Raw genomic sequence first — 17,288 nt, forward strand, 5'->3', positions numbered from 1 at the left:
AGCATCAATTATTCGGCGATCAGCCTTCTTTATGGTCCAGCTCTCACTTCCATACATCACTACTGGGAAAACCATGGCTTTAACTATACAGACCTTTGTTGGCAAGGTGATGTCTCTGCTTTTTAAGATGTTGTCTAGGTTTGCCATCGCCTTTCTCCCAAGGAACAGGCGTCTTTTAAAGGGAGGAGTAGCCCCAGACATACTGGGATCTCCCTTTCAGATTGCTTAAAATGTGTAGATGTTTGGGTGACACATTATCAGATGGTTTTTTTGCAGCAAGCCACACAACTGCAGAAATAAATGTGTTTAGACAGAGGGGGGATTTTCTTCTTCTCCTAGCAATGCAAAACTATTGGACATCTTTTAAAACTTTGCTAACATTAGATTTTGTATATATATTTCCCTCAACTTTCTATTTTCCTGCTCAAGGACAAAATAAGTAACAATAATAAGTTTTTTATTTATAGGCGCCCATGCTTGGAGGCCCCTGGGCACTATGACAAAAAATAAGTAAAAACATATTTCCCCCCAACAAATAGGGACTTGTGCCCAAATAAAGCTGAGATCTGGAACAAAACAAAGCTTGACATTCTAACCTAACATTTTAATAAAAAGCCTAGCAATAAATAGCATTGTGTTTTCTGGCCTTATATCTTTTCAGGAGTAGGGGCTTGTGTGGGTAAACTGTTGGTGAGAAAGGGATGCACTATATCAATACAAGAAAACAGAACCTGGGAGACTGGAAAATCAAGTGGGCACTAGAGTCCTTCTATGGTGGTACAGTTTGACTGACCTACTCTTGCTTTTCTACAGTTTCATCTGGCTTTAATTTGGAAAGCCCACATCCTTACTAAATACGCTTGCTAGTTCGCTTATACAAGTTTATGTTTTCATAAGGCATTTTTCCACAATGATTTTCATTCTCCCACCTTTTAGGGTTAGGGTCTTTTTGTATCGTTCCCCCCCCCCCCCAGTTTCATCCAAAGTGGCTGCTTTTGTGTGCCAGAGAAAAATGAAGGGAAATCTCACAACAGCACTAAAAGGCAAACCTTTATAAAATTAATATAGTCTTGATAAAATATCCAGTGTTCTCAGTTGATGATGGCCTTCTTCAAGGGCATAGGATTAAGGTCATGTCAAGGTGACATCTCTGGCAACAAGAATTGTGTTAGTTGATTTTTCATTTTTATTTTGAATCCATCCATTGGCCCATCTAGCACAATACAGACTATTCTGACCTTGAGTGGCTCTGTAAGGTCTCTAGTGGTGATCTTTCCCATCCCTGCAGTCCTTTTAAATGGAAATGCTAGAGCATGGGTAGTCAACCTTTTTATATCTACCGCCCACTAATGCATCTTTCTTGATGGTAAAATTTCCTTATTGCCCACCAGTGCTCGATGGAAGGAGGATTCAGCTTGTGCCGTAGAACCCCCTACCTAGAATCCTGAAACACCCACTAGTGGGTGGTAGGGACCAGGCTGAACCTAAACTATAACCCCTCTCCATTGTATCTAGCAAAGTGTAGCAACAATTTAACACATTTTGGGGAAATTAGCAATATAGTTTCAAGGTGCAGGTAGGGACTCTCTGTAAATGTTGGTTTTCTTTCTTTCTTTCTTTCTTTCTTTCTTTCTTTCTTTCTTTCTTTCTTTCTTAAAAACTTTGTATCTGGAAGCTTCTTTGGAGCTGAAAATGCTTAATCTTTCTCCCAAGATATGCTTAAGATAGTAATCAGCCAATTCTGCAAATGATTGTGAAACTCTGCAAGTTAGAGATTATCCTTTAATGTGGAACTTCTGCATTTTCTGAGCATCTAATCAAGTGATGTCAGTGCAATTCTCTTGTGGATTATTGTAGTAATAGGAACGAATATCAAGAAGTTAGTGAGGCATGACTTTCCTTTCCTGCAGCAATGTTTAGCTGTTCCTACCAAAGCTGTATTCCAAACGATCGCTTAAATAGTTTGTAAGATTACCTTATAACATGTGTCAGACCAATTTATTACAGTTTCCTCATGAGCCTAGGATTCCCTTTCCTTAAGAGATAATTGCCCTTACTCTATGGAAGGGTAGCCAATGTGGTGTCCTACAGCTGTTGTGGGCTATCAACTCCCATCAGGCTCTGGCAACACAGACAAAGATCAGAAATTATGGTTTTTTTTAAAATATTTTTTTATTCAATTTTTTAAACACATACAAAAAAGACAAGCACAACACATAATAAAGACAAACTAAAACAAAAACAAACATGTATAATTTCACAATCTTATTTTCGTATACCTTCTTTCATCCGACTTCCCCATACCTCCCTTTCACTGCATCCTTATTTTGCAATTTTTTAGCAACCCGTCAATCCATTTATCCATTTAATTCCCTTTCATTAAGTTTTCCTTAATTTATTAGTTACAGCTGTAATTCTCTACTTCTTACCCCTTGACATCTAACCCTCCTCAATTTTACAACAATTTTTGAGATACATTTTAAATTTCTTCCAGTCTTCTTCCACTGTCTTTTTCCCCTGGTCGTGGATTCTGCCGGTCATCTCTGCCAGTCCCATAAAGTCAATCACCTTTGTCTGCCATTCTTCCAGAGTAGGTAGTTCTTGCATCTTCCAATACTTTGCCAGAAGAATTCTTGCTGCTGTGGTAGCATACATAAAAAAAGTCCTGTCCTTCTTTGACACCAATTGGCCAACCATGCCCCGGAGAAAAGCCTCAGGTTTCTTAGGAAAGGTCCACTTAAGGACTTTCTTAATTTCATTATAGATCATTTCCCAGAAGGCTTTGATCCTCGGGCAGGTCCACCAAAGGTGATAAAAGGTACCTTCCGTCTCATTACATTTCCAACATTTGTTATTGGGCAAATGATAGATTTTTGCAAGTTTGACTGGGGTCATGTACCACCTGTAGATCATTTTCATTATGTTTTCTTTTAAGGCATTACATGCCGTAAATTTAACACCAGTGGTCCATAACTGTTCCCAGTCGGCAAACATAATGTCATGACCAATGTCTGAAGGAATTATGGAAGTTGTAGTTCACAACAAATGGAGGAAGCTGCTATTGGCTCCTGCTTTCTATGGTCTTCTTGACTTTGCTATACAGTTTGATACACAAATTAGAGATTGGTTCTTTTTCTTTAGGTAAAGTAGACATTCCCCCCCCCCCCACGTTAATAGTTTCTTAAAGACCAGCTTGTAAAGCCATAAACTTCACTATAAGAAGCAAAAATCCTGGCAATGCAGTTATTTACAAAGACTGAATTGTAAATTTTCAGCATAAATGGAATGTGATTGATCTGCACCTCTGAATTTCTTAGAATGTTCTCATTGAGTTGTCCCACTTGTAAGAGGGGATATTAGGGGTGTACTCAATGCTGCAGCTCTGCTAATACAACATACTTCTGGGAATGACGTGAAAGCCACCTCCACTCTCCCTGCTCTGGGCATGCCCTCAAAATCTGCTCTGGGGGATTGGGAGCCCCTCTAGAGCAGATGTGGGGGGGGGCATATGGAGTAGAGTAGAGGAAATAGAAGACCCATTGCATGAATGGAACTTCCCTCACACGCTGTTGGATACAACCTTAGTTAATGGATACTTTTCAATTTGTACAGCCTGAGGATGTGGACAGGAACCTTGGAAATGTGAGAGCTACCACATGTGTGCTTGATCCTTGCCCTTTCTGTCTCATCAAAAGAGTCAGCGGCGGACTGGCTGAGTGGGTGAAGGGAGAGGTCAATGCCTCTCCTTACAACAAGGCAGGGTGCCAGCATGCCTAAAGGAGGCAGTTTTAAGACCACCATGGAAAAATCCATCCCCGAATCCCATCATATTGAATGATTATCAGCCAGTCTTCAATGTCCCATTTTTGGGCAAGGTACTGGAGCATGTTGGTGGTATTTCAGCTCCAAGGGTTTCTAGAGGAGACTGATTATCTAGATCCATTTCAATCTTGTTTCAGGCCTGATTATGGGACAGAGATGGATTTGGTCACCTTGGTGGGTGACTTGTGCCAGGAACTGGGCTAGGGGAGTATGTCCCTGTTGGTTCTCCTGGACCTCTCAGCAATTTTTGATACCATCAACCATGGTATCCTTCTGTACTAACCATGCTGGAATGGGAGTTGGAGGCACTGTTTTGCCAGAATCTTTATATGCTATGGGTGAAGCTGGAGTGTTTCTGTTCATGTGAGGAATATTTATATCACTGTCAATGTGAAAAACTGAAAAGAAATACTGAGAAGAAATATTCGACTCCAATTTCAGGATTTGCAAAACAGATAGGTAGCCGTGTTGGTCTGCCATAGTCAAAACAAAAAAATTTCCTTCCAGTAGCACCTTAAAGACCAACTAAGTCAGTTCTTGGTGAACTTATCACCAAACTTAAAACCATGGAGAAACCTGGTCTGAACAAAGACCTTGGATTCTTATCTCATTATACATGACAAAGCCTTTTTTCACCTTTTCACCCCTTGCTTTTTCCTGTAAGACCTATTGCAGTCGTTAAGAGTCGTCAACAGGCTCATCACAGCTATCTGCCAATCACCCATTCCCACCACCCTTCTGAGTAATACCCCTCCCCACCTTCTCACTATATAGAAGGGTCTGGAAACTTCTGTTTCAGTGTATCTGAAGAAGTGTGCATGCACACGAAAGCTCATACCAAGAACTGACTTAGTTGGTCTTTAAGGTGCTACTGGAAGGAATTTTTTTTGTTTTGAGGATTTGCAAAAGTTCAACTATGTTTAATTCTGTAGATGTATCCTGAGTTACTTGAGCAGTAAGCCACTTTTTGCACTCACTTGCATCACAGTGGTATTTCATTAGGTTTCTGTCACTCTGATTATATGCCTCTTTCTTGTTTGCCCTGTCATCCTATCCTGGGAACCCAATTGCTAGGAAACAAACATTAATTCTGCCTATTGGTATCTTTTTAGCAGCTCTGTTAGAAACACAATTTACTTGGAACTTACTGCTTTTCTCTTTTAAATTTTAACCACAGCCTTCTAATTTTCATACTAGGAAATGCAACATCACCACAGGCTCAGCGACCTTCTTTTATGGACTACTTTGATAAACAGGACTCCAAGAATAAAAGCCATGAAAACTGCAACCAGAATATGCATGAATCTTACCATATATCAAAGAATGTCTTTCCCGATAACTGGAAGGTTCCTCAAGATGGCGATTTTGATTTTGTGAGTACTGTTGCTTTCCTGGTATCTTTGCATGGTGTAGTATTTCTAACCGAGGTCAGCAAACATGAACACTATACAGAATTCTTAGCAGTGTAGCATTAGGAATATGGCCACCTACGTAGCATAATCCAGGACAGTGTTAGAGGGTTTCTTCTCCAGTCTTCAGAGAGTAGCTGGAAGTGGGGAGGCAGAAAAAAAGTCCACCTTTCCTTCCACTCTGCTGTTTTAATCTGAAATCTTAGGTGCAGTACTGTGCCCAGAGCTCAGAAACTGGTTGCCCTAATGAAATTCCCTGTTGCAAAATGTGCTTAGAACAATGGGAGTTGCAAACACAGATCCAGGATGCATCGTAGGGTTTTTCAGACTGTGAATTCCATGTTCTGCAGTTTAGTAGTCCCTTCTCTTCATCGTTTTCTGTACTATTAGAGACTTGTCTCAGCCACTGTGTGCATTCTCCCAATGTGCATGCAAAATTACATATTGTCAAATGAACTTGAACCTAGCAATGTAGAAGTGGCCTAGTTTATCTTTTTGGTTTCTTGTCTCTGACAGCATCTCCCATCTTCTCTGAATAGCAAACTGCAGTTTTTTTGATAAAATTCTTTATTTGGCATGTGAAACCTTTGTGATCCATCAGTTTTCTCTCTCTCTGTCACCACTGAAATAACTAATGAATCTGACTCTACATTCTCAGCCATTTAGGATGTTTGTGAACACCCTATGACTAGCTGCTTATTAGACCCTGTTTCAGTTTCACTTGTACTCAATCATAGGTCTGTTCCTTCTATCCTGCTGAATGTTTTCTGTACACACTTTGTAGTGTAAAAACAAACACCCACTTTTCAGTGTGTTGACCAGGCAAATGTTTGTTGTATATACATCTTTAAGCTAACTTAATTGATCAATATTTTACTTGTATTGTCCACCTTAACTGTATGGGAGTATACATTAAGGCCACCCATTAGAAAATTGAGTTAAACTTGTGTAAGAAGTATTATCTATTTTTTTGTGATAGCAGTAGTTATGCATTAAGTATATAGATTTTGTTATCAGTTATTTTAACCATCACACTTTGTAGCTCTTCCTATGAGCTGACAGATTGTAATAATTGTTTTTTTTTTTTTTAAATAATATTTATTAAGATTTTCAGAAATACAGAAAAAAAAGATTAAAGTACATTCAAAGCCTTATTTTCATACACCCACTTTCCGGGACTCCCTCTTTCCCCCACCCCTACCATATTCCCCTATCGTATTGTTGGCTCCACAAGCTCTCAGTTCTAATTAAAACTTAGTTTGTTTAAACCATTAGTCAAATTTAAGTTTAAATTTGTACAATCCCCATCAATACTCTTACTAACAAAACAAAAGTTCTTTCCCCAGGGCCCACCCCCTTTCCATTCCACAATTTCCCTTTTTTTTAATGATAAAGACACCCCACACAATAGAAATATAAGAAAATAAAAAATAGAGAGTATAGTAAGTAAAAGAAAACCAATTCAGAAAATAGTTGACAAGCCTTTGGATTCTATTTCTCCCCCCCCCCCCGTCCCCGGTTTAGTTTCCCCCTGACCACCAATCCATGTTGTCTGCCTGGAATTTTTAAAGTCCATAAATCACATTTTTCCCCCAACTCCTTGCTGGCTTTTTCTTTTTATAATTATTTTTAGAGTTATTTTTAAACCATTTAGCATCAAATCTTTAATAACGCTCCCCCTATTGTTCTTTCCAAGTTGTAGTCCAGTTTCCTCTTGTTCCGCTGCTAAAACGTTCTAGTTCAGAAATTTAGTAAGTCTGCAGGGGTTATTGTTATTCAGGAACAAAAACTTGTGTTCAGTCCCTTCCTTTCTTCAATAGAAAATTCTATTGTCTCCTTTAGCTGGACACCCTGTAGACACAATATTGTTTCCGTTTTGCAGCTTTCCCAGAAGATAACCAGTCCTGTAAAATTCTGATGGTATTTTTCCACTTACGACCTTCTTTGTAATGTCCCGAAGCTCCTCTAGGGGATTATTGTAACTTTGTTTTCTCTAGTCCAAAAGTCCGAATGTTATCCATGTTTTCGCCATTTTGTATCCAAGTTTTAACGGGTTGTAACTAATTGTAACAAAATTTAACCAGCAAAGTCCTCGTATTAAGGCCCTCTTTGAATTTCCGACTTTGACAGCTACTTTGACAGCTGTCAAAATCTCCTTCGCTTTTCGCCAGGCTCTCTCCTCAATCACCCCGGTTCCCAGGGGGGGGGGGTTTACGTTTTCCTTCTCCCTCAATTCTTCCTCCAGCACAGTTCTTGTAATTTCCCATCGTGGAATTCTTAGTTTTAATCAGCAATAGAATTCTTTTTGGACCTTGGTTTCCCAGTCCTTGTTTTGGAAGGTTTACAGTAGGGAGGGGGACTGACTTCCTTTTTGGATCCCCCCCCCCGCTCGTATCAAATCCGAAAAAAAAATCTTTTTTTCTCCTTTTAAACCCGGTTTCCAAATTACTCACGGGTTGTTGTTGAAAGTCCGAATTCTCAATGGAAGAAGTCAGCGCTCTCCGCCGGATGGCATGCGGCTTCGCTCGGCAGGGATAGCGGCGGACTCAAAGCACCACGCTTCTCCCCGGCACCCGATCCGTAGCCTTTAAAAAGGCTCCTTCACGAGTCGGGAGGGCGCTAGCGGTGCCAGCCGAGTCTCCATGTCCACGGCCTCCGTGGCCGTGGTTTTTAAGGGTCCCCGCATCGCCGGTGCGGTAGGACCCAGCCCCTGCCGAGCAGGCTCCCTCCGGGGCTCAGAGGGAGTCCGCCATTCGGCGATGGCGCCAACCCGGAAGTCGACAGATTGTAATAATTGTTGTAGGTGTTCTGAGTAGTACAGTATGTGGAAAATTCAATTATTTTCTCTACTTGTTTGCTTTGGGAAATGTTACTCATATTATTGGCTATAGGTACTGACACTTGTTAAAGGATAACTCATTGTGGAGCATGCATTTCATGCTTTTCTAAAATTGACATCAATTTTTTAGATTGCTGACATACAGTCTTTAAGTAATTCATGAAAATTGTAAATAATGGATAACTCTCAGTTCTAAGGAACTCTGTTCTGTCTCTGTTGGATTTTGCCTTAATGGGATCTAGTTAAGGATTTTATCAGTGAATGCAATCAGGAATGACTAATTTTGTGTGTTCTAAAAGAATAGGGTAGCAGTTTAAATTCCAAAATGTAAAAAATGAATCAGCATCCAGTGTTATTTTAGGACAATGTAGCTGCTCTTAGAAAGATACAAGTTTAATTCTTGTCAGACCATTACAGGGGTCAACATTCTCATTCTTTCTAAAAATGAAGGATTGCGTTTCACCCAGGATCACCTAAGTGAAAGAATAGGCACCAGCTCCTGATGGTCGAGACACTTGGGAACCTCATTATATTTTTAGGGTGCTGGGCCCCCTCAGTGTTCAGAGGGTGTTGGGCTCTGCCCCCTGGCTCCTTGCAATGTCACACGATGTTGTGCATGTGACGTCAGGACATTGCATTGGGGCCCCTCAATCATCCAGAGAAGCTGGCACCTCTGAGTGCAAGCACAATCAGTGATAGCAGTACAGAGGTTGAAATAAAACTTAATTGCAAGTATCTTGATGTTCTTTTGCCTGCCTTTTAGGACTGTAGTTGGCTAGCAGAGATTGTCTCCCCATCTGCTTACTGCTTTTAAAATGATAAAGGAATACCACCTAATCTATACTCTAAAAGCTGCTGAAAAATAAAACAGTCAACATGCTAGCTAGATCATGAATTAGTATAGTATTATTTTAAAAGCACATTCTTTAATAAAAGTTACTAAATTTTGCATTGTTTTCTAACAGATGAATGAGAGTCTACATTCCCCAAAAGAGTTAAGTTTTCCTAATGGCTCAAAATGCAGGCATTACTATTAGGAATTGATTTAATTTAGAAAGATAACTGTTAAAAGTCTCATCAGTGCTGATTGAATCAATTATCTTAACTGCATCTACATGTTAAGTGAAGTGCCTCTTTTTCTCCCTGGGTAGAATAATTCAAATAGAGAAGGCAAATGCATTTTACATCAGTGCCAAAGGAAAGATTCCTGCCTTTGCTAAACTTACTACCAAACAGGTCTGGTATCCAGATTGTTTAGCATTAAACACAGAACGTGCATATCATGTGTCGGCATTGCACTGTTGTTTAAGCACACTTTTGATGCCTTGAGCATTTTTTTTAAAAAAGCCATCTGTTACTAAAAGGCATGATTCTTTAATGTATTCTTAGAACAACAAATACATTAAAACATAACAATCACTGCAAAACGATGACATTGCAAATAGCAAGTATTTAATTAGCGCTACGAACGTTAAATGTGACAGCTGATTAGGTAATAGAATAACATGATTTAATCATTAAAATGATTAAGGATAATATACAGCATTTAGATAGAAATCTCAGAAACAATGTAAATTGGTATTTTATTAGAGTCTTACTGTATTATATCTTAGCTGCCGTTACCCTAAAGAATTTAAAAATGCAATGATTTCTGTAAACACGTTTCTGCACAACTTTTTTTAAAAAAAATCTGTGGTAGATAAATTTTGTTTAAAAGCAGAAGCAAAAGCTTCTGATCTTATAGCCATGTTGCACTGTGTGTATGTGTGTGTGTGTGTGTGTACACGTGCGTGTGCATGTGCGTGTGCAGATCCAGGGCATATATAGGCTTACACACCTAACACTGTACAAGAGGTGGGCAACTTTTTCTGTTGATAGTTGCCTTCCCTTGTGGGGCCATATTCCCAGTCCTATGTAGATATATTCAGAAGTAAGCTGCACAAGGTTTGATGGCTATTTAGCAACACACATTTCTGAAGTTACCTGCTATGTGCTTAATCCTTCTTACAGCCTACAGCCCCTGCTATCCTAGCTCACCCTGACCAGGAACACTGGAAGCAACCCACTCCCTATGCCCTCATTTATCCAAAACTATTTAAAAGAAAGGAAGGATTAGACGATAACGAACAAAAAGAGGCTGGGACTACAGGGCGGCAGAGCAAACTGAAAAGGAAGGACGATGAGAAAATTCAGAATATGGTCTCCACCCGGATTCCAAACCAAGTGCGGCGACGCTGGAATCCTTGGGCAGTCCATGCAACAAGATCCCAGGGGCAAGAATCTTTCCCTTAAAGGAAGTGCCTAATCCAACAACCCCTCTAGATGATAAGGAAAAATATAACCCTAGGATATGGATGTATGTGCCATTCTCATACATGGATCTATTGAACTGGAAAACACATAGCCCACCCTATTCTGAAAAGCCCAAAGTCATAATGGATTTGATTAGTTCAATTATGGAAATACATTATCCCACTTGGGCGGTCTACAGGCAATTACTGATGACCTTTCTCAGTACTGAGGAAAGGCAAAGGGTCAATCAACAAGCACAGGAATGGCTCAGGCGAGAAGCAGAGAGGCATGGGGCGGCCAGCACACAGGCCTGGGTGACGGAGAATTATCCAGATCAAAACCCCCATTGAGACCCCAATGAAGGGGTGGGGGTGGGGAAAGAAGGAAGCTTGAGTGACACCACCAGGCCATAATAGAAGGCTTGAAAGTTGGAGCACTGAATATTAGCAAGGTGAAGGAAATCATACAGAGAACAGATGAGTTTTCTGGGCACCTTCCTGGAGAGACTTCATGAAGCCTATAGGACCTATACACCATTAGACCCAGAGGCTCCTGAAAACTGCGGAATGGTGAATATGAGTTTTGTGGAGCAAAGTGCACCAGACATTAGAAGGAAGCTTCAGAAGCTGGAAGGATTCGCTGGAATGAATCCAGAACAATTGGTGGCAGTAGCTAGGAAAGTATATATGAATAGAGATTTGGAAGAGAAAAGAGAAGCAAAAAGGAAGTTTAAAAGGGAAGTGGATTTATTGACAGCAACCATAGCAGCCAGACTTCCAAGGAGGCTGGGGAGCAAAAGGAGGTTGGCGAAGTGCGCTATATGCCGAGAAGAAGGACACTGGAAGAATGAATGCTCGAGAGTGGAATGTGGAGGAAGAGGAGGATGTGGCTCAATGAGAGGTAGAGGAATTATAGTGAGAGGAAGAGGAAGAGGACAAGGCCAGTGGCGTGGAGGTTGGATACTAACCAACTAGAGAGAAGGTGGATAGGACCCCACTGGGAGATGTGATTGGCCTGGAGGTCCCAGAGTTCGAGAAAAATGAACGTATGAATCAGACTATAAAGACTCAACTAGCCTTACTTTGCGAGGAAACTCATTTAAAATGGACTGAAGTGTTGCCCTTTGCCCTATTCTACACTAGATGTTCCCCTAAGGGAAAATTAAAAGTCTCACCACTTGAATTGATGTATGGCGGACCGCCGCCTGTTATTCAGCCCTTATACCATGGATTAATGAAATGGGGTGACCATGTGCTAAAGAAGCAAGTGTAGTCTCTCTCCCGTGTCATGTATTCTCTCCACAGGTGGACCATTGAGCACACCCCCATTAGCCTAACAGAGCCTGTGTACCCCTTCCAGTCTGGTGACGAAGTGTGAGTCAAAGAGTGGAGAGAAAACCCACTTGAACCACGCTGGTGTGGCCCATGCGTTGTCTTATTGACCTCACCAACAGCAGTAAGGGTAGAGGGGATTGTGCCCTTGATCCACCACACATGTATCAAGGGAGCTGAAGGCATGTGGTCATGTGCCCAACATCCAGAAACTGATTTAAAGGTAATCTTGACAAAGAAACTCCTTGTACCTAGTCACACTAGGTGGGTCACGGGCACCGTGAGAATGACAACCCTCTGCAGTAGCCACTCCGGACGCTGGCTGTCAGCGCACAGGGGAAGATTGGGAGCAAGATGCTTGTCTCCTCATTTTCATTTTACTCTGTATTGTAGTTTTATTCTTCTCTATAAGGTGGAAGGAAGGAAGTGGAGAAGATGAGTAGTAGGGAAAGTTGGCAAAAGATAATAAATGGGCAGCAATGGCAGAAGAGGTAGCAACGAATTGGGGGAAGTGTCTAGTTTGCTCCCTAGGATTCTATGATTTGTCGGGAGGTGTGCCTCTCCTACTATATCCTTTAAACGCCACTGGATTAGTATTGGATGTGGGATTCACCAAATGGCACCTCAAAAAAGGCCCCCAATGTATAACAAGGCAAAGAATTAAAGTGGCGCCTTTAAAAAGTGGGCTGTGTGTGCGCCAGAAGAAGACTCAAAACAGCATTGGGGTGGGAGTTTGGTCATGCACCCACAATTGGTGGCGCCGTGATGTTAACAACTGGACATGTGGGAACCAGACCCAAAAGACATTTGATTATTGTAGATGTTCAAAATTATTGAGCCACGTTTGGAAAATCTGTTGGAATCCTAGTGGAGATATCAATAGCACTACCAGGATTTGCCCAAGAGGCAGCGTCACCCACAAGGTGATATTTTTAGCCAGAGTTACCTTCCGAGGGAATGCCTCCTTTCTGTGGTGGGTGTGCAGACAGTGAACATATAAGGAAGTTCCTCCCAGTTGGCACGGGGCTTGTTATCTAGCCACCCTTCTCCCCCCCCCCCATGTGGGTTCTCCCTTATCTGACCCACTGAAGGAGGAGAACTATCCAGAATGCAGCAGGGGCCATAGAGATGGTAGCTGGAGGCTCGGCTCAAAGTTGGTATGGGACTAATGGTTGGCTTCCAGGAAGGATAATACAACATCATGGCCCGGCTACATGGAACCCTCATGAATTGGTAGCGGGGCTCCAGGAGCCTATTTATAATCTGAACTCCATCATTAGGCTGCAGGCTGTAGTGGAAATAGTCACCAACACAACCGCTCAGGCTCTGTGGGTGGTGGTTCCACAATTAGATGAAAGTAGAACTGCCATTCTACAACTCAAAATGGGCCTGGATTATGTCCTGGTCAAACGGCAGGATGTGTAACGCACTGAATTTAACAAAATATGTTTGTTGTTCCAACATATCTGATAATGGTGAGGCTATTCGTTCTCTAGCTGATCATATGGAAGCAGTAGCCCATGTTCCAGTACAGACTTGGGAGGGTTGGAATCTGGATTGGTTGTCTTCATGGCTTCCCCAAATGGGAGGCCTAAAACCTTGATAGGAGGATTATTGGTTATGTTTTTGTTGTTGTTGATTCTGCCATGTATTATACCTTTGTTTCTGCAGGCCCTTAGGCGCATGATAGACTCTACCATAGAAGCTACAATGTCTAGAAAATGGCTTTTGATGTATAAAGGATCAAGCTATAGGTGATGATTTGTTTGCACCATAGCTTGAAAGTACAGGAAAGCTAGGCATTTGATATGTAGACATAGAGGTCATGACTCAGTGCGCATGCTCTGCTATGCGGCAAAAGGGAACCAATCACAGGCTGACAGCATAGCCTAAGGTTGCTTACCATATAAGGGAAAGACAGGACTCATGGGTTCTGATTGGGATGTTTATAAAAGATGGCTTGTAGGTGTGTTCGGGGTCCAGTCTTTGAGGAGTGATCCCGCTGGACCAAACTTCTGTGCAGAAATAAACTTTGGATTCCTTTTTCACTCCATCTCATGTGTTTTCTTCCTACTTATGAGATAAGGCAGGTTTTCCTGCAACAAATTTCACAGTCCTTTCCTGCTTCTTTTAAGATTCAAAGTTCAGAAATGCTATCTTTCCTGGAACATCAAGATTAAATGAAAACAAGGCCTTGGGCGCATAAGACAAGCTAGAACGGTTTTTGTAGTGAATTGACTCTTAGGAGAATCGGTAGGTTGTGAGGTTGCTGGCCAGCTCTGTTAACATCTGTTTAGTTGCATAACAGGTTCATAATTCATGAATAGTTTGAGGACTCTAATGAATAAAATAAAATGGTGAGAATAGTGTGATGAAGCAGCAGTTATATTTGTCTTCGTTGCCTTGGTAACTAATTGTTCATATTAATACATCTCATGCACATAGCTCAGTAGCCTTCTGAGTTCAGGGACAGCTTTGAAATGTTTGTAACTAGACCAGACCAGATATTTCATAGCCGCCCCCTACACATCAGTGTGATTTGGGTTTTGGACTTCAGGCAATTTGACTATCATGAGCCTAGTTCTGAGATAATTTGCATCATAAAGGAACTTGTGCTTTTTAAGTTTAATTATGTACATCATTGGGTGTATTCTAGCTGAATTAGTTTTTAAACTGTTGCTGTGCTTGTGTTACTTTGTTGTCTTCAAGTTTATATATATATATTCACATTTAAAAACATATTATGAATCCACATAGCATAGAATCTGTAGCCCAACCTTTCATTCATTCATTCATTTACCACCCTTCATCCGAGGATCACAAGGTGGTTTACAATATAAAAACACGAAAATATTAATACATAGTAACAAACAAAAACAATACCACCCCAGTTTAAAAGGTTTATCATAATATGAATTACTATACCAGTATAGTACCAGTTTAGTGGTTGCTAATACATAGTTAAAGGCTTGGATCAGAATCACCACGTCTTCCATAAGAATGCATTGGGAGCTTGGAAGCAACATTATTCTCGTAACTATTCTTTAATGTAGCTTCGCAAACAACAACAGCAACAACTTATTTATACCCCGCCCATCTGGCTGGGTTTTCCCAGTTACTTTGGGTGGCTCCCAATAGAGTATTAAAAACACGATAAAACATCAAACATTAAAAGCTTCCCTAAACAGGGCTGTCTTCAGATGTTTTCTAAAAGTCAGGTATTGTTTATTTCCTTGACATCTGATGGGAGGCCGCTCCACAGGGTGGGCGCCACTACCCAGAAGGCCCTCGGTATTTGCCTGAATTTACTTCCCTCCTCTTGGCTCCCAGAAGCTAGTAGTCCCCACTTGATGTATTTATCTGTATTGTATTACATTGATATCTCGCCTTTCTTCTGTCATGGAACCCAAAGTAGAACTCTGCAGACCCTGAACTACTTAGCTTCATCAAGGTGGTGTCCTCATATACCTTCAGACCATACTCTGGCACCAAATGTAAAAGATTACAGTATGGTTCCAGATCTTTTTTAAGTTATTCAGGTGAGAGGCAAATCCCATTCTCTGTGTTGAAGTATTTTGGATGGGTCAAAATGGTTGCCCCCCTTTGCCACTCTTACTTACAGGTAGTTAACTGGTGGTGGGCATTTTGGAGACCATAAATTGAGCTTAAAATAGTTTCAAGGTATGGGGAGGATGCTGTATTTCTCTCTGTCTTTAAATAAAAGGTCTCACTACACTGGCAACTTTGGTACTATGGCAGTAGCAGTTAGAACTGCTTGCCATCTTGTCTTCCTCGGGTGCCTCTGGGAAAGATGCTAAATAAGACACTTTATTTATTTCATCTTTAAAATAATGTATATATCATTAAGTGACACTCTGAGAAGGAAAGACTGTGACTGTGGTGGACCAGAGCTTATCTGCTGCTGTGCTGCACAATCTGCAAATTTTAAGTGAAGTAAATTAAGAAGCTTCCCTTCCCACCCCTCTTCTCCCAAAATGAAATGGAAGAATTCACATTTTACTGACACCCTTCTCCCATTTTAGGGTTCCAAAACCAACTGACAGTGAGAAAGTAGACCAGCTCTAGTGCAAATGGTATGGAAAGTAACTTATATTTAGCATTCTTCAGTATATATACACAAAAATGATTCGTGAGGGACCACGGCTTGTAAATTTGTTTTAATAGCACTGGGATCCTCTTCTCCAGGCTAAATTTAGGGCACGGGAGTCTACACCTTTCCTTGGAGTGCTTTGGATACTGGATTTAAAATTGAAAAGTAATGAAGAGCCTAGAGAGGTTTACAGATGAGGGCAGGGACAGAGATGATGAGGGAGGAAGTGGCAAATATACAGGCAGCTGCCTCTCTGTTGTCCCTCTGAATACATAATGGTCTTCTTTTTCCCACTGTCTCCCGCAGCTGCTATGGCAACAAGTCCTCTGATGATCTTAAACAGGTTGGTTAGTATAAAACTAGTGGGGGAAACTGTGGGTAGTTTCAAAAACCTGACCTGTTTTCTGTGATTTAGAGAGCTGTTGTCATGGGAACAGCAGCCAGAAGAGAACAGAATGCTAGTTTAAGTTTTCACAGGCTTTGCAGAGTCATAGGGGAGTTGCCACATTAATTGGCACTGCAAGTCGAGATTTATTTTGAATTTTTGCTTGACTGTCCTAATCACATGTATCAAGAGAAACAATGCACAGCATCTATATAGCTATATCTACAGCATTCCAGAAAATACTGGCTGCCCCTGGTAGTCAACATTTATTATCTATGATGTCCAATTCCACCATATAACACTGCCAAAACATTTATATTCATTTTCAGAATAGATTCCAGTTTCTTCTGACTGTATGGAGGCTTTATCTGTGTTAATGAGCATATGACTTTCTAAAAACTTTGAAACCATGATTCATTTTTTAAGCTTTTAACTGTGTTATTTCTATTTTTATGGCTTTTTGTTGCTCTTGCAAATATATTATATTAGGCTCAAATATTTATGTATTATATTTAAATACGTTTTATAGGTGGCTCGCAAAACAGATACAACAATAAAAATACAACATAAAGCAATAAACTTTATTAAAAGTAAACAACAACAACAAAACATATTTTAAAATGAGGCCAGACAATGAGATGCATGTTATTTAAAGGGCTTCAAAGACCACAAAGATGGTGCCAGGCAACCATTCCGGGAAGCAGAGTGTTACCAACAAAAATTGTTTGATGGCGACATTCAGAGCTGTGTTTGAAAAGATGATGATCAGGACTGAGTAGGTGCCCTTCTGGTAACTAAATCCCAAGCCATTTAGGGCTCTTAAAGTTAAAACCAACATTTTAAATTGGACCAGGAGATAGACTAAGAGCTGGAGTAGCTGACAAAACTCAGGCATAATATTCCCAATGTATAACTGCCCTGTCCCCATTAATAATCTTGCGGCTCTGTTCTGGACCAGCTAATGATGAGTTTTTGAAGAAGTGAAAGTCCTGCGACACCTTAAAGAAAAACTCCTGTGGATTTTCACAGGCTATGCTATAGTCTATAGCTGCAGCTTTTAAAGTTAGATCACTGGGAAACTCTGCTTACACAGTGCTTG

At 40.8% G+C, this 17,288-nt stretch overlaps 1 protein-coding gene across 4 annotated transcripts in view; it reads left to right on the top strand.

Annotated features, from left to right (window-relative positions):
• STK3 (serine/threonine kinase 3) overlaps positions 1-17,288 on the top strand; it is a 111,871-nt gene that overhangs the window by 59,729 nt on the left and 34,854 nt on the right. The window contains exons 10-11 of one of the 4 annotated variants that reach the window (XR_014566960.1): positions 5,020-6,296; positions 8,016-11,085. Coding sequence is in view for 3 of the 4 variants with exons in the window: in XM_083749804.1 (XP_083605930.1) it covers positions 5,020-5,195; positions 16,111-16,134 (200 nt within the window). In the remaining variant the exon portion in view is untranslated. Of the gene's footprint in view, positions 1-5,019; positions 6,297-8,015; positions 11,086-15,736; positions 15,770-16,110; positions 16,150-17,288 lie in introns of those variants that run through there. The other 3 variants (XM_083749804.1, XM_083749805.1, XM_083749803.1) reach the window with 3 other exon arrangements.

Source organism: Podarcis gaigeae, assembly GCF_964106915.1.
Source record: "Podarcis gaigeae genome assembly, chromosome: 7".
In the NCBI taxonomy this organism is placed as follows: domain Eukaryota; kingdom Metazoa; phylum Chordata; class Lepidosauria; order Squamata; family Lacertidae; genus Podarcis; species Podarcis gaigeae.